This window comes from Hyperolius riggenbachi, chromosome 3, assembly GCF_040937935.1.
Source record: "Hyperolius riggenbachi isolate aHypRig1 chromosome 3, aHypRig1.pri, whole genome shotgun sequence".
Lineage (NCBI taxonomy): Eukaryota > Metazoa > Chordata > Amphibia > Anura > Hyperoliidae > Hyperolius > Hyperolius riggenbachi.
In genome coordinates this window covers 298,832,416-298,851,617 of record NC_090648.1, presented here as the reverse complement: position 1 = coordinate 298,851,617, position 19,202 = coordinate 298,832,416, and the positions used below count along the sequence as shown (strand labels likewise).

Here is a 19,202-nt window from a genome sequence, read left to right as displayed (position 1 = left end):
CCTGATCTGCTGCATTCTTGTTCAGGGTATATAGCTAAAAGTAATAGAGGCAGAGGGTCAGCAGGGCTGCCAGGCAACTTGTATTGTTTAATAGGAAATAAATAAGGTAGCCTCCATATCTCTCTTGTTACAGTTGACCCATAAAGAGGAACTCCAATGAAAATAATGTAATTAAAAAAGTGCTTAATTTTTACAATAATTATGTATAAATGATTTAGTCAGCGTTTGCCCATTGTAAAAGCTTTCCTCTCCCTGATTTACATTTTGACATTTATCACGTGGTGACATTTTTACTGCTGGGAGGTGATGTCACCAGAAGTAGCTGCTGCTTGCTTTTTTGGCAGTTGGAAAGAGCTGTAAACAGTTATTTCCCACAATGCAACGATGTTCACAGACAGGAAACTGCCAGGACCATGGTCTCACAGTTTCCTGTGGGAGGGGTTTCACCACGATATCAGCCATACAGAGCCCATACATGCAAGCATTCAGTGTGTCAAACCTATGTAAAGATTAGGAGCACAGATCCTTGCCATCCTTTTGTGGGACAAATAGAGCATCAAACTAATTCCCCCATGGAGCTACCAAAATACATCAATATGTACCATGCACACACCAGCATAAGCGATGTGTGCTGACTATGGTCACAGACAGGAGAAAACTAGGAGAGCAATACATCCTAGCCCAGGGTTGGGGAAACTTTGAGCGACCAGGGCTGCATTCCTTAAATTCCAAGCCACCTCCCTCACTGCAGAGTTGTGAGCGGGTGGCAGGGGACTGGAAACTCATCTCACTCACCGATTGTCGCATCTCCATGGCAACATGGCATCACGTGACGTTGGGAAGTGCCAGTGTATTACACACTGGCACATCCTGATGTCACATGACCTCCTGTTGCCATGGAGACATGACGTGGGAATAGATGAGCGAGTTGAGTTTCAAATCCCCTGTGGCCCACTTGCAACTGTGCAGGGAGGGGAGGTGGGGGAGGAGATGAATCAGTCTGCCTGTCGGCGAGCCGAACTAACAGCGCACATGGGCCAGATACCACCCGCGGGCCGTAATTTGCCCAGCACTGTCCTAACCCCAAGGATAACATACAAATAAGAACACAGGCTCCATATTCCTTACCTTGAACTAGGATATCGGGATATATATTAGGGAGGTGCCAAAGGGGCTGTGGCAAATAAAACTGCAAAATCAGTAAGCCCTCTGCACACTTGCTTGCAAAATTATTCATGCAGTTCCATCGTGCAGGAACCAACGCTATCCCTACTGCTAAGTTTCCACTGAAGTACCATGCTGGTACTGTATGACAGGGAAGCAAGACAATGGTCTGATCATTAACTTTCTACAGACTTTTAATCACTAAAACAAACCTTAGGGCTGGTTCAGACGGACGCTTGCGGAGCGTTTACCGCAAGCGTTCGGAACGTTGCGTTAAACGCTCCCATTCAAGTTTGCACCGAGCTTTTGCACGCGTTTACACGAACGCGGCATTCGGGTCCCGGTTTTCGCTTGTGTTCCAGGGGCGGCAAACCGCGACGGGTAATGTCCCCCTAGGGGAAGAAAAAACGCGACCGCATCCAAATGCAACGCGAAAGCCTGACCGCGCAGCCGGCGCACGTCATCAAACGCGATGCCGCGCAGACGTCCGTGTGAAACAGCCCTTAAAGGAATACTATCGATGTATGCATTTATTTTTAAATGCTGTATGTTGTAGCACATATTAGGGCAAGTACTAGGAGCAATTTGATTCCTCACACAGCTGTTCCTCTCAGCTGTAAAATCCTCCGTCAGTTTTGGCGTCAGTGTTGGATACAAAATGTATCTAATACTGACGGCTCCCAGAGGGCTAGACCATGTCTCTGCACAGGGGAGTTGCTATCAACTCCTCAGTTTATAGTTTAATTATCACCTTGCTGAAAGAATCTTATTGATATGGTGGTAAGGGGTCAAAGATTCTAGCAATGTGTGTTTATTATCTTTGCTTCTCTTGACTGATAAAGATACTAATAATGCTAATTGTAGACAGTGGCCTGCCCCTCTCAGCAGCTTGTAAAGTGGATGCAGCCTGGAGTGAATCACCTCAAGCAGGCAGCCAGTCTGAGTGTAAACACAGACTCCTGGTATAGCTAGTTATATTCCAGCAATATTCCAGCTCATTTAGTTACCTGTTACCACCTCAGATCAGCCTATTTCTCCTCATGTCTGCTGCGAGTGACACAGTGATATATATTTGTGAGCTGTGTGACAGAGTAACCAAGCAGCTCAGGGTGACCCAAACTACTATGAGCTCTGTGAGAAATGAATTTGTAAGCAGGGATAGCGAGAGACCTGGGTGAATAAATAAAGTGCCCCTAGCACTAGTGGTAATGTGTACACTAATATAGAGTATTACAAAAAAAGTCGTTTCAATCGATAGTATTCCTTTAAAGAGCAACCGTAAGCAAAATCATGAATAAAATTGCTGATTTATAATGTTTATTTACAGATTATTTACATTATTTACAGATTATTTAGTAACCATTTACCAGTACATAGTACACTATGGAGGCTCTTGGTGTTCCTTGTTCTTAAAGAGTACCTTAAAGCGGAATATAACCCTGCATTTCAACTTTGCTCTAAAACATTATTTACAGCATATTATATGCAACCAGCATTTTTTTTTTTACTAGACCAGCATTGGAAGGGTTAAACACAGAGGTTTAAAGTTCCGTGGAGAGATATGCAGAAGTTCAGAATGATACATTTAACTAAATAGAATGTAACAAGTGATAAATGTTACACACTCTTTGGCTGTCCTCCAGCTCCTTCTCAGTCAGAGAGAGTGAGTCACATTCAACACTTAGATACATTTATGTAAACAAAATGCATCTATGTAAGCTTCGGATGCGTCTGCAGTTCTCTCCAGGAACGTTAAAGCTCTGTGTAACCCTTCCAATGCTGGTCTAGTAAAAAAAAAATGCTGGTTGCATATATTATATTTTTATATATGTTTTAGAGCAAAGTTGAAATGCAGGGTTATATTCCGCTTTAAAGAGAACCTGTACTGAGTAAAAATATTTAAAATAAACACATGAGGTAACTTCAAATGAACATTGCATAGTTACCTTGCCATCAGTTCCTCTCAGAAGCTCACCATTTTCTTCTGACAATAATCCCTTCCAGTTCTGACAATATTTTGCCAGATCTGAAATATATCAGTTGCTGTCAGTAAAATATCAGTTGCTGTCAGTTATAGCTGAGAGGAAAACTGATGTACCAGGTAATGTCCATGTTTCCCTATGGCTCAAGTGGGCAATGCTACAGTTTAACTGTGTGCTGACCAGAAAGCTGTTATGGGTAATGGCCATTTTCAAAATGGAGGACGGAAAATTTCCTTGATCACAGTGAACAAACAGGACGCGGGACAGGAGAAAAACACTGAGGAGTAGACTACATGGAAGGTAAGTATGACTTGTGTATGCTTATTTTGACTTTTAATTTTCAGTTCAGGTTTTCTTTAAGTAAAAAAAAAAAAAAATTTTTACTCACCTGGGGCTTCCAATAGCCCCCTGCAGCTGTCCAGTGCCCTCGCCGTGTCCCTCCGATCCTCGTGCCCCCGCCGGCAGCCACTTCCGGTTTCGCCGTCAGGAGCCGACAGGCTGGGAACGCGAGTGATTTTTCGCGTTCCCAGCCACAATTGCGCCCTCTATGCTGCTATTTAACGTTTTATTGATTTCACTGCGGATAATCCAAGGAGAGGTTAAACTTTCTGTCAGTGATAGGTTTGTTTGAATGCCCAATTAGCGTCTTACTTCCTGTTCTTCTGTTAGGTGATTTCTGGATGGAAGGTTATCTCTTCACCATCCTCTACTTAATGTCTCCAGGTATTAGCAGCATGTAGAAGTTGCAGCAACAGCATTAACTTGCATTTTTCAAGCAGAGATCAGCATATATTGTAGCTTGTTTACTGTCAGTATAAGCATAGCGTAACTCAATATGGATGTAACCAAACCTGCACCCTAATGACTATACACCTCTTACCCTGTCTTTCTGTCTCTTCTACAGAATGGTCACACATGTTGCTCAGTGGACCCACAGTGCCTTCAGCAGCTGTAACAACAACCAGCTACTCCTGTAGAAGGTTTATGGATAAAGAATGTTTTTTCTGCTGACATAAGACCTTACACCAAAAATCAGATATTAAAGTGATACAATTTGCAAACCAATCTGCCCACTGTTCAAGATGGAGAAAAACAAGCATCTTGACTTTGGGAGATTTTTACGGAATTAAGAAAAAGATTTTTTCTTTGCTAACCTTGAGGCCAAATATCCGTCAGTTGTCACTGACTTTTTTGCGCAGAATGCCTGTACGGAATTCACTACATAATCATATTTTTTATTGGAAATCAGCGAAACACAATACCTGTGTCACAAATGGAACTGGTCATGTTTAAGGACAAAACAAAGCACTTTAACACCAGCTTGAAAATAATGGAAAATCTTGAAAGGAATGATGTACACACTCACAATGTAAACGCATTGATGAATACAGAGAGAACGTGCCACTGCTAGGTTCACCAAGTCCTTGAACATGAACTATAGATCTGGGTTGGGGGTGGGGGAGATGTTTGCTAGGAAGAATCCATGTTGTACCGCACTTCATCACCTGAACATATTTTCTCACCAATCTGAAATATTTTATTACATATTGTAGAGAGTGATTTTGCAAATAAACCGAAGAGATACACGTGTTCTGAACACCTCATATTCTTTGGTAGGCTTTACATATCAGCATGGAAACAAATGTGTGGAAAAGCTACCATCACTGTTTTATTTTCTTGCACTTTTTGACTTCTTTTCTTGATTGAATTGGTTTAGTATAATTGTGTTCTTGTGTGGACTTAAATAAATGTTTCTCTTACTTACAATTCAGCTTTTGTTTCCCTGTTGTTTTTATAACTAGTAAAAGTTTTACTGAATATAATGTGTTTGTTCTGTGTAAGATTTTCTTTGATGATAAGTTTCCCACATAACAAGGAGAAACCCTCTCCTCTTTAGTATTTTGTGATTTGCTTTTTCATTTACCTGTCAGATGTATAATACATTTCCAGAAGAGTAGAAGGAGACCTGAACTCTGTGTGAACATTTTCCACCTTCTCAGGAAACATTATCTATTATGGATGGTAATATCATTTCCGAAGCCTCCTTCCTTCCATAGCTAGTAAGCATCTTTTTTACATAGTTTTACTTTCGGTGATATGAACATGGAGCAGCTGTATTGAATCCCACAACGTCGCTGGATATTACAGTTACTGTATATACTTATTCAGATTGAAAAAAATGCATGCATCCATGAGGTTCAACACCTTTAGCCTCATTGCACCTAAGTGGAGAGAAAAACCTCCTGATATCATCTTCTCACACCTAGCAATCATAGCTATAAATGCCATTAAAGTAAGGAAAGCATCCAAGTCCCTTTTAAAATATATAGAATTTGGCATGACTATTTTCTCTGGTAAGATCTAAGTACCGTTACTGTGAAGAACCCCTTTCTAAATAGTTCATAAAATCTCCTTTCTTCCTTGTACAGTTCACGTTCTAATGTGCTGTGGTGCTTAGTAAAGCCCTAGAAGTGTGTGTGTGTGTGTGTGTGTGTGTGTGTGTGTGTGTGTGTGTGTGTGTGTGTGTGTGTGTGTGTGTGTGTGTGTGTGTGTGTGTGTGTGTGTGTGTGTGTGTGTGTGTGTGTGTGTGTGTGTGTGTTCTGTCAAAACAGTGAAAATGATTTATTTATTTTTGTAAAATATTCTGAATTCACCTCCACAGGATCCTAAACTTTGTTTGCCTGTTGCCTAGAAATCAGATTTGTCCTTTTTGTGGACTGGAGGATTACATGGGACTTGTTCCTTAAATAATCCATTAACGATAAAAGTTGCAAAACATTTTAGAAATGTATGTACAGATGGTCTATAACACCCATAATAGGAAATAGAATGTTTCTTGAATGCTCTCTGTAGAGGGTACTATCAAACCATGGGCCATATGCAATTTACTTTTTCTATTAAGTTTTCTCCCAGGCGAAATTTTCACACCTTTGTAATAAAATGGCTTTTAAGCCACCAGCTATCAAGAAAAATGTTGACAGCACTTTTCACCTACCTTTTAGTAGTTTACAGATTGCTGAAAACGTTAGTTAAATCAGAAGATTAGGAGAAAACTTTGAAGATAATGTTAATCGTATATGGCCCCTTGTACTATGTTGGGTGTAAAAAAAAAAAAAAAAAAAGTTGTAAACATGACTCTATAGACTTCTGTCCATAACTTGTTGGTCTTCCAGTCATGTTTCACTTAAGACCCCTTGGAGGCATTATTAAATGCACCAATAAAAACACATACTTTGGCTATACAGATATGCTCAGCAGTGAAATGGGTAAGGGCCCGTTTTCACTGGGCATGTATTCTCATTCGAGCGCTGTTTAATCAGTGCAGGAGATTTGGGTGAAGCCAGCGCCACGGAATTACGGGTATAGCAGTGGTCAGTGAGTAGCTTGGGCGCAGTCATACGACGGAGTGCAGATTACTTTTAAAAGACTGTATTTTGGCCGCCATAGCTGGAAGCCGAATTACATAATTCCCCACCATCCACGTCGACCTGGATGGGTAATAGTAATTAATGCCGCCGGGACTTGTGCAGGAGCCGGGTAAGCCAAATATCTGCTTTATACTGCGCCCAAATCTCCCGGCAGCATATTCATTGGGTTGCTTCTCAATGTGATTTTTTTGCAATAAAAAAATGAAACCAATAGATGCCAATTGAGTAATTTCCACTGAATGCAAATTTTCCCAAGCGGTGCGATGCAAAAAAAAAAATTCATTGTAATACAAAAAGCTTTAGGATAGATAATAGGATGGGGGGAATTGAGGTAGACGACCACACCGGTTTTTGTTATAAAAATATCAAAAAGAGTTTTTATTTTAACAGATAATATACCTATAGACATTACAAACACATGTATCAAATTGCATAAAAGAGAGTTTGCCAAAAAGGGACCCCCAAAAAACCTAGACCCCACAAATACCGCCCACCAGAAATACCCACCTACAGCATGACCTAGCTAACACAGCCGTGGAAGAAAAACAGGTCTAGCAGCTCTATAAAAGAGGTCCTATGTATTATATACTAAATTAGTGGTACCACTTGTCTGTAGACCTGTACATAAATACATGCATAAAGGAGCAGCAAGCCATGCAAAATAAAGTCCAAATGAATATGCATGCAAGCCTAGCCGCTGTTAATAGAAAAGCATGGAGTCCAAGCAACATCAGAACTGCATTCAAAATGTCAGACAGTCCAAAGTATGAGCGCTCAGAGATAATGCAGCAGACATGTGCACATGTATTAACATCCTTAGTTCAAGCTGTTAGACAAGCAGAAGCATAGATGGATGATATGGGTTAAAGTTGTATGCAGATGGGTGCATCAAAGAGGTCCCATACATAACTGACTGAGGCACTTGCCGGGGGCTCATATGCCTAGCCTGGTTTCACAAGCATGTATAACGTCAAACATTCGGAAATGATGCATCCGAATTTTACCCAACCAGAGTGATGATGTGGCCTGATGTCCAGCCAAACGTGGCTACCGTCCAGGTAAGAGGGCTGGTGCGATGAACAGTTGCCCATGAGTGTGTTAGTCCTTGGATCGGTGGATCATACAGGATCGTTGATGGATCGGATGTGAGGAGGCAAGGCTCTGCTGCTCGGCAGTGGGAAGAGGCTCGGCAGTGGGGAGGAGGAGAGGAGAGATGGCAGCTCTCAAAAACGCCACGCCGGGATGCCCGACATGTTTCGCTGGCAAGCGGCCAGCTTTCTCAAGGGAGGCGTGGTTTGGTATTCATTGCATGCTGAAGATTTCTGTATCACGCATCTGCTTCCCATGTAAAGCTTGCCATTTAAAAATTTAGCAGCTTGGACTGAAGCTAGGTTAGAAAAAGCACAGTAAGAGTGGCGCCTCATACATTATTCAGGGACCAGTGGTTTGAGATACAATAGAGGGAGTCTGTATAAAAAACACACCAATAGGAAATGCCTGCTGTCCCAGCATGATGATATCACACAGTTGGGAATTTCCTGTTCTGTGCTTCCCCAGCCTCATTCCTTTAGCTGAGTATGCGCAACATAAGCAGCAGTGCTTCTCTCACCTGCTCCAGGGTTACTGCCAGCATTGGGCTTACCTGGCTTTCTGTCAGCATTGGGCTCTCCTGGCTTCCATCCTGTTGCAGCCCCAGAGACAGACCTGAGGAAGCAGGCATTGTGCTTGCGAAACGGCTGTCAGGCCACCATCTCTTGTAGCTGTATCTGTTTGTGGTGGGATGAAATAAAGCAGTGATTGCTCTGCAACTCATCTGGTGTCCGGAAATCTTTCTTTTGCACGATTGTCAATACTACTTGGTCCGGAGGCAGAGTGAGTCACCCAAAAAAACCAAAAGATTTTCCTTACATCTGGTGCCAATCAACTTTCCTCTATAACATTTGCCAGAGACAGACCTGTTGGTGCTGGGCTTGCCTGATGTCAGTCGCGCCGCAGTCCCACTCTGCCCTACTGTTTTTTCCAGAAGTATTGATGTTTGTCTAGGTGCTGTTTTAAATATTTTAAGCAGGCTATTTTGGGACATTGACATAATAATGACTGTATTATGGCAACTCTACCATGCAGACCAGTTCTCTTCAAATGCTTCCTTACTGTACATCTTGAAACATCCAAACCACTTTTCCATGGTAAGGACTGGATGTCAGTTGAAGTTATGTGTGGTCCAAACAATTCTCCTGGCAGTTATGACTGAAATCTGTGGGTCTACTTGACTGTGGCTTGGCATCAACAGAACCCATCAATTTCTAGTTTGTACACTGTTGATTGGCATTCTTAACTCTGGATATCTTTTTATACCATTTCCCTGTGTTATAAAGCTGAACAACCTTCTCTCTCAGCTCCTTTGACAGTTCTCTTGTTTTTCCTGTGGCTGGAATGTGCAGGTAACTATCAAGAACCTAGAATCTCACTGACTTTTTATACACAGACTACTTTAATTACAAGTGAACAAGTCCCAGGTATGGCCAATCACCCTTAATTCCCAATTAACATGTGTGTGTCAATTTGTGTGTATATTGTCATGGCAGAACTTGAAAGCTGTGTAAACCTTTGATCATTGCCATTTGGGTGCTTCCATTTGTCATTATGATGCTTACAAAAAAAAGTGATAATGTGTGATAACAATGAATGAAAGTGGATATTTTGGGCATGATCAATATTTCAACAATTCTGTTATGTATACTTAAAAGCACAACCATATGTTGCCAATACACTTTTTGCTATGCAAGTAAAACTATAATGTAGAAACACTTTTTACCTAGGCAGTCTATTTCATGGCATAATGCAACTGAAAACACACACACTGAGGAACATTTCTATTTTTGTAAAAAGAACAGAAAGCATATCTAAATTTCTGGTAGCAAAAATATTAATATGAGTACGTAAGGAAAGGTTTAAGAAAATAATAGCACGTTATCCGCTTGGTACAATGAAGCTATTACCCGGCTGTCTACAAGATGCATGTAACTAGATGAGCACTATGTCACGCTTCATTTCCCCTCTGCATCGCCCAAATTTTGAGACACAACATACAACGTCGTCTGTGATGAACACATCAAAACAGAATTTTATACGCTAACCCAGGATCCTTCACATTCTAGCTGAGATCTACATTTTCATTTTATCTTTGCAGGAAAAATGAGCCAGTCAACAACCTTAACAAATCAAAACGCTTAAAGGGTTTTGGTATGCTTCAGGCATTGTGTGAAAAAACATAAGTGTCTCGATCAAAGGAATCAGCTAATAAGGTGACATACATGCTAGGAATGACTAAAATGAAAAAAAAAAATATTTGGCAGTTTTCCCCCAGTTAACCAAGTTGCATAAAAGATTTGTGCAACCATCATTAAAGAATTTGTAAGGGGGTAGAAACTAACCTCTGGAGGAAGGGAAGGGGGATCATGATCACGCCTGATTAAATTCTATTGAAAGTGCGGGAAGCAGGCAAATAGTCTCTTCTGGAAAACAGCCTATGAAGTGGGTTCTGTAAAGGAATACACACACTACAAACAAAGGGAACATGTCCACAATTTGTTGAAAAAGTAACAGGATACAAAATTACAATTAGTCCAGGCGGCAGGGCCACAAAAGGGTAGGCCACAAGTCCCAGAATGTCACTAGTCTAGACATTGGGGCAACAAAGAGTAGACTAGGCAACAAAGGAGTCAGGGGAGGACTGGCCAGGGGGGAAGGGGGGAGATTTCCCCCCAGGCTGCCTCTCATTTAATGATTTAGGGCTGGAGCATGGCCTGCTGCATTCAGGTTATTGTATAAGTCAATATGAACCACTAGGTTGGCTGAGGGAAATAAAAGCCCAATTAGCAATTAGAGGACGGGAAAGTAAATATACACAGCATGATGCAGAGCAGAGGCTTGCCTGGAGGGTCTGTGGGAAAAAAACTCTGCTCTCTTACCATCATAGCTCCTAACTTTCCCTCTTTTAAGGGACAGTCCCTCTTTGGATATACAGTAAGTGTGTGTGGGGGGGCCATTTGGGCTGAGGCTGCCATGAACATGGGCCTCTAGTTTGTGTTTTCCCCCCAGGCCAAAAGGTCCCAGTCCTCCCCTGAAAGGAGTGGATCCAATGTTTCAGAAATGGACAGAAGCAATTAATTTTGATAAAATACATTTCAGAAAGACTTGTACAACAGGGTCATCCATAAAGTAACAGCTGTTTACTTTTATCTGCCACACAATGTATTTTTTAAGGTTAATTTAAGTTGAATTTGTCAGGTTAATCGCTACCTGCCCTGCTTGTCACAATACTGCAGAACATCAGTAATGTTTTGTTTAGCAGCATTACCATGATTGAAAATAAAAGGGGAAATCTACTAATAAGTAATTACTCTAAAAAACGCATGAAAAAGCATCAAGTATCACATATAGACCAGGAACAGTTGATATGGGTTTCCTCCATTAACCACTTGCCGACCGCACACTTATACCGTGCGTCGGCAAAGTGGCAGCTGCAGGACCAGCGACGCAGTATTGCGTCGCCAGCTGCAGGCTGATTAATCAGGAAAGCAGCCGCTCGCGCGAGCGGCTGCTTCCTGTCAATTCACGGCGGGGGGCTCCGTGAATAGCCTGCGGGCCGCCGCTAAATGTAAACACAAGCGGAAATAATCCGCTTTGTTTACATTGTACGGCGCTGCTGCGCAGCAGCGCCGTAAGGCAGATCGGCGATCCCCGGCCAATCAGCGGCCAGGGATCGCCGCCATGTGACAGAGGACAGCCTGTCACTGGCTGCACAGGACGGATAGCGTCCTGTGCAGCCCGGTTCACCAGGGGGGGCCAGGTAGGAGAGGGAGGGGGGGGGATTTTGCCGCGGAGGGGGGCTTTGAGGTGCCCCCCCCCGCAACACCCGGCAGGCAGGAGCGATCAGACCCCCCCAGCACATCATCCCCCTAGTGGGGAAAAAAGGGGGGCGATCTGGTCGCTCTGCCTGCACCCTGATCTGTGCTGGGGGCTGCAGAGCCCACCCAGCACATATCAGCTAAAACAGCGCTGGTCCTTAAGGGGGGGGTAAAGGGTGGGTCCTCAAATGGTTAAATATAATTAATCACTTTCCATTATACAAATTAGCTAAAGCAGGGACTATTGGGGACAAAATAGGAACAATCATACAAACTCCATGTTCAGTATATTGTATTATCTCCCACCTGAGAGCATAGAAGTATAAAGTAGATCTACTAACCACTGAGGAAATAGTAACAAACAAACAAACAAACACAGAACACTTATATCGCGCTTTTCTCCTGGTGGACTCAAAGCGCCAGAGCTGCAGCCACTAGGACGCGCTCTATAGGCAGTAGCAGTGTCAGGGAGACTTGCCTAAGGTCTCCTACTGAATAGGTGCTGGCTTACTGAACAGGCAGAGCCGAGATTCGAACCCTGGTCTCCCATGTCAGAGGCAGATCCCTTAAAGAGAACCCGAGGTGGGTTTGAAGAATATTATCTGCATACAGAGGCTGGATCTGCCTATACAGCCCAGCCTCTGTTGCTATCCCAAACCCCCCTAAGGTCCCCCTGCACTCTGCAATCCCTCATAAATCACAGCCACACTGCTGACAAACAGCTTGTCAGAGCTGGCTGTGTTTATCTCTATAGTGTCAGTATGCTGCTCTCCCCGCCTCCTGCAGAACTCCAGACCCCGCCTGCATCCCTTCCCTCCCTGCTGATTGGAGGGAAGGGACGGGGGCATGGACAAGAGCTATGCAGGAGGCGGGGGAGCAGCTGAGACTGACACTACAGATGTAAACACAGCCTCACAGCACGGCTGTGATTTATGAGGGATTGCAGAGTGCAGGGGGACCTTAGTGGGGTTTGGGATAGCAACAGAGGCTGGGCTGTATAGGCAGATCCAGCCTCTGTATGCAAATAACATTCTTTAAACACACCTCGGGTTCTCTTTAACCATTACTCCATTCAGCATTGATGCCCTAAGGATTGGGGCAATTTTGTGAACTGGGGCTCTAAAAGTGGCCATATATAATACAATCTAGTCACTCAGCAGAACAATCAGTTCCATAAACAAATTTATAACAAAGTCTCATGTAAATGTTCTTTTCATTAACATCCCAAAAATGTTTAATTGATCGTTTCTCTTCAGATGTTGCCATCCTCCTGTGAGTGTAGTGGTTGACAAAGACGTATATAATTATACATTCTGTATGTTTCATTTCAGTGTTTCCTCTCTCACATGTATTCCCGTCACATGACACGCACAAAAACAGAGGACCGGATATGACAAAAACAAATGCTAAACAGAAGCCAATAAATACTGTACATTCCCAGGGAAGGGAAGGAAGCAGCAGCCGACAGAAGTGGGCAGGGACAATGAGATGATGTTCCAAACAATGTGGTACTATTAAGAACAAAAAAGGACCCGTTTTAATAAATAATGGAGGGAGAAGGGTCTAGCGCCCTCTCCAGCTACTTAGTGGACTCAGCATCCCAGGCAGTTGCCTGGCTTGTCTCATCCTAGAAATGGCCCTGCCTGTGTGTCACAAGGGACCATTTTTGGTTTTACAGGTTTTCAGCTTGTCTAGTAAAAGCAGCATTTATCTGCCACCAAAAGAATAAAAAGACTTAAGAGTGAGATAGCCTATTTCAATATTATTCTAGACATTTCCTGTAAATTACGCCAATAGTTGTTCAGTTGTAGGCAGGTGCCCTTATAGTTCTTAATTGTTTATGTCAGCCACACTGAATTATTGTTCAATAAACAGGGAAATGAGATTCTCAAGTAAAAGTATTCTTCACCCTATCCAGGCATCCCCGCAAGGTCCTGTTGTATTCATCTCGCAAGATCTAATTATTGCAATTATACTTTATGCAGTGCTACAGATCTATCCTAACATGATTTGCAGTTCTGTACTCGTATAATATATGCCTGCGCACGACACAGACTTTTATTGAAAAATTCATTTGCTGCAGCAGCTCCGGTAATTTTACAGATATTACAGAAAGACATTTCCTTCCAATAACTTATAATGACAAGACAAAGAACTAGCATTGTGTAGCTGAATACATTTGGATCACAGCATTTAAACAGATTCGGAATACTTTAAACAGTTTTGGAATAACCGCCGAATCGAAGACAAAAGACTTCCTTTCGGGATGAAAGGATTTATTAATTTATAAACTTATATTTTGTAGTTATGTCTGTCTTTCTTTCTCTTCAAGTTTGGAGAACTAATGTTTTGGGGCTTTTATTGCCAGTGTTATCTCAGTTTTATTTTACACTTTTTTATAATTTACTAAAATTAAAGCATAGGACCAAACTTTTGTGCTATAATTGTGCCAACTTTGCATAGCGGCCTAGCAGCAGAGCTCTGAGCCCCAGTGCAGGTTATTTCCATTGGGCCCCCTCAAGCACTTTATACATAGCAACCTAATATGGAGTGCAAAAACTTGCAAATACATTCACAATGCCAGCAGTTTAAGCAGGGGAGGGAAACAATATATTAATAATATCTGATGTCATAGCACCAACAAATAACCAAAGCAGCGGCTGATGGGCCGTATCACCAGTACTGATAAAACAAGTCCACTTTACAGTCTCAATGAGATTAAACTCTGTCTTCACCATGTCATAAGACCTCAGTAAATACAGTTATAGATTACGCTCACCAGATCAAGTGGCTACATCTTATAGAGGGATCTAGATCTACTCCTTAGTGGCAACCAACCACACTTTGTCGGTATTGCATGAAAACAAAGAACATTGCATTGCGTAATAATGTTTGGAATCAGGAACTGTTATAACACCTACAGCGTGCACCAACTTGTGACCAAACCCACGGTGTGCTATCAGCACTGCACATTACACCTCCGTGTAATACCACCACATGCATATTGCTCACCAGATCTTATGGCTGACCCATGAATAGAACCAACAAACTCACACACTGCAGCTAGCTCCGCTGTAGGTGTCATAACAGTTCCTGATTCCAAACTTTATTTCACTATTATATGCAAATGGTCTATCAATCTGTAGAGTGCTTATCTTATTAAATATCAGTGGGGGTAAATACTTTTGCAAGGCACTGTATGTGCTATTCAGGGGCGTTGCTAGGATCCTAGGAGATCCGGGGCACCAGATGGGAAAAACCTGCGCCGTGGTAAAAATGTGCATGTTCATGCAGTAAGTGGGTGTGGCCATGGGAGTGGCCAAATTTACATGGCCAAATGTACATGAACTTAGCATGTACCCTAAACAGCAATATGTTATCCTTTCATTAAATAGTTTACTATCAGTATACGCATAGAGTAAAGATGCATACACACATTCAATTTTGATTTGTCAATCACTGACCAATTTTATCACCCCCATGTAGTATGAGGGCTAAAAGACTTAGGCAGGGAACATACTTGTCTTTGGCAGGGAACACACTTGACTGTTTTTGTACGCGTTTTCTGCACAGAAAAACGGAGAACTCATGTTAATCAATGGGCTAGTTCACACTTAATATGTTGTTCACGTGCAGAAAAAAAACTGACATTCTGCATGATGATTCTGCACAGTTTGTCAGTTTTCTCTATCAAGTATATTAGCTGCTGTAAAAAAAAACGCACGCGTTTTCCTGCCTAGAAACATACTTGGTGTGCAGAAAAAGTATGCAGAAAAACGCGCTCAGAAAACAAAGACAAGTGTGTTCCCTTCTGGGCATGTTTTTCTGTGTACTTTTTCTGCATACTAAGTTTGTTTCTAGGCAGGAAACCGCGTGCGTTGTTTTACAGCAGCTGATGTAATTCATAGAGAAAACTGACAAACTGTGCAGAATCATAATGCAGAATATTCAGTTTTTCTGTGAAGAAAACGCGCACGAAAGCAGTCAAGTGTGTTCCCTGCCTGAATACTATGAACAGAGCTGAGCTCTCATGATACCTGGAAATAGTAAAATTGGCTAATCAAAATTGTATGCGTGTATCAGGCTTAACAACTAATACTGTACATAGTGGAGGTAGCAGGGATCTATACACAATACAGTGGGTTTACATTCAGTAAAGACACAGAGTAACAGCTCATAATGTACATACTGAGGGTAGAAATGAACAGCATACAGTACAGTGAGTATCAGTATAGGTGCAGAGTAACAGCTTATACTGTAAATACAGGAGGTAGCAGAGATCAGCAGTTCAGCACAAACTGCAGCTAGTTAACTATCAGTACAGGCAGGGGTGCCTCTAGCCATTTTGTCACTCCAGGCGAGAAATCCTGTGGTGCCCCCCCCCCCCCCCCCCCCCCCCCCATGATTGCCCCCCAGCCCCATTCCCCACCACCCCCAAAACCCCTAAAAATAATCATAATGCAGCAGCGTTTCACCCGAAAATTAGAAAATACACTTATTGCGGCATGGGTTCACCAGAAAATAGTTGTAATGCAGCAGAGCGTTTCACCATAAAATATACTTATTGTGGCATACACACACACCACACACACACACTATACACACACACCACATACACTATACACACACACACCACACACAGTACACACACACTAAACACACACTACACACACACTATACACACGCGCACACACACTATACATACACACACACTATACACATGCGCACACTACACACACACTATACACACGCACACACTATACAAACACACACACACACACACACACTATACATACATACATACACACACACAGTACACACACACTAAACACACACTACACACACACACTATATACACACACACACACACACACTATACACATGCGCACACACACTATACATACACACACACTATACACATGCGCACACTACACACACACACTATACACACGCACACACTATACAAACACACACACACACTATACATACATACACACAGACACACACACACTATACACACACACCACATACACTATACACACACACACCACACACAGTGCACACACACTAAACACACACACACAAACACACTATACACACGCGCACACACACTATACATACACACACACTATACACATGCGCACACTACACACACACTATACACACGCACACACTATACAAACACACACACACACACACACACACACACTATACATACATACATACATACACACACACACAGACACACACACCACACACAGTACACACACACTAAACACACACTAAACACACACTACACACACACACACACTATACACACACTATACATACACACACACTATACACATGCGCACACTACACACACACTATACACACGCACACACTATACAAACACACACACACACTATACATACATACACACAGACACACACACACTATACACACACACCACATACACTATACACACACACACCACACACAGTGCACACACACTAAACACACACACACAAACACACTATACACACGCGCACACACACTATACATACACACACACTATACACATGCGCACACTACACACACACTATACACACGCACACACTATACAAACACACACACACACACACACACACACACACTATACATACATACATACATACACACACACACAGACACACACACCACACACAGTACACACACACTAAACACACACTAAACACACACTACACACACACACACACTATACACACACTATACATACACACACACTATACACATGCGCACACTACACACACACTATACACACGCACACACTATACAAACACACACACACACACTATACATACATACATACATACACAGACACACACACCACACACACACACTATACACACACACCACACACACACTATACATACACACACACTATACACATGCGCACACTACACGCGCACGCGCACACACACACACACACACACACACTATACAAACAAACACACACACACACACACACACACACTCTATACAAACACACACACACACACACACACACACACACTATACAAACACACACACACACACACTATACAAACACACACACTATACAAACACAAACACACACACACACACTATACAAACACACACACACACACACACTATACAAACAAACACACACACACACACACACACACTATTTATTTATTGTATTTATAAAGCGCCAACATATTACGCAGCACTATACACACGTACACACACTACACACTATATACACACGCACAGTACACACACACTATACACACACACACATACACCTACCTATGTCCTCCCCTTCACCACCATCTCTACTAATCCCTGCTTTTGCTACCTTATAGTGTGTCTGATCCCTTATGCAAAGAAATAATGAGGAGAGAAAAGCTGAAAGAGAGGGAAGAAGATGTTTGCCTCACCAGCATTGCACTTTTATTTAGCTTTCCTGTATGACAAGAAGACACAGCCAGCCAGCACTAGGGGAAGAGGGAAACAAAGGTGAATGAGTGAGGGCTGGTGCACACCAAGAGTGCTTCAGAGCACTTTTCAAATCGACAGTGATTTGAAAAGCACTGGGCTATTGTTACCCTATGACGGTGTTCCCACAGCAGCGTTGGGATTTTTTCTAATTTTTTGGAGCGATTCTTTCAAAAATCGCTTCACAAAGTCGCATTCGCAAACTGCTAGCAATTGCTATTGCGATTTTGTCGTGCAGTAGCCCAGAGAGAGGCGGAGTGGAGAAACTTAGAATAGCCTGAGATGGAGCAGAGAGCTTATCTGTATTGCAGTCCTACATTACACAGAGACTACTTACCTGTAATAGGATTCCTGTCCCTGGCGGTCTCTCACACAAGTCAGAAAGCAGCCCTCCTGGAGTGTAGGGACTGTCAACATTTTTCCACTTGTTTAACACCTTATCTGCACAGGCAGTCATTTTAACAATGGAGAGAGACCAGACAGATGTTTTCCCACAGACCCTCCAGGCAAGCTCTGCATCATGCTGTGTATATTTACCAGCTTGTGTGCCCTCTAATTGCACTTTTATCTGCTAGCTAAGTGTTTGACATTGCCTTACAACAACAAACCTGAATACACCAGACACTGGACCAGCCCTAAATCACTGAATGAAAGGCGACCTGGGGGGCAGTCCATGCCCAGCTGCTACACATTGTCTCTCTAAATCCACGGGAGTTACCAGTAGCAGAGAGAGAGCGAGGAACTGACTTAATCAGTCAGGACTCAGAAGCTGATGCTGTACTCCAATGGATCCCTGACTGAGTTAGCTGGAACTGAGTGAGCTGGGACCCAGTGCCTTCTCTCACTGACTCATTCATTACTGTGGTTCTTTGAATCATTGAGCTGAAGGAACTGAATTAATCAGCTATGAGTGGAGTCAGGCGCTGCTTTTAGCTGCTGTTGTAATATGACCCCTGAGTGAGCTGAGAGGCATTTCTTATCTCACTACTCAGTGCAACAGCGCTCTTCCCTCCTCCTGTCGCCCTAGGCAAAAATTTATAGCTGCCTAATGGCTGAGACGGCTGTGAGTACAGGCACAGAGGAACAGCTTATACTGTACATACTGGTGGTAGCAGAGATTAGCACATACTGCAGCTAGTTTACTATATACAGTGGTTTGCAAAAGTATTCGGCCCCCTTGAAGTTTTCCACATTTTGTCATATTACTGCCACAAACA

General features: G+C 42.7%; 1 protein-coding gene across 1 annotated transcript in view; it reads left to right on the top strand.

The window, feature by feature from the left end:
- Window positions 1-4,913, top strand: part of LOC137562309 (protein kinase C-binding protein NELL2-like) — a 256,518-nt gene extending 251,605 nt beyond the window's left edge. Inside the window, exon 19 of the mRNA XM_068273644.1 lies at window positions 4,051-4,913. Coding sequence (XP_068129745.1) covers window positions 4,051-4,101 — 51 coding nt within the window. The 3' untranslated portion in view covers window positions 4,102-4,913. The remainder of the gene's footprint in view (window positions 1-4,050) is intronic.
- Window positions 4,914-19,202: the final 14,289 nt, after the last annotated feature.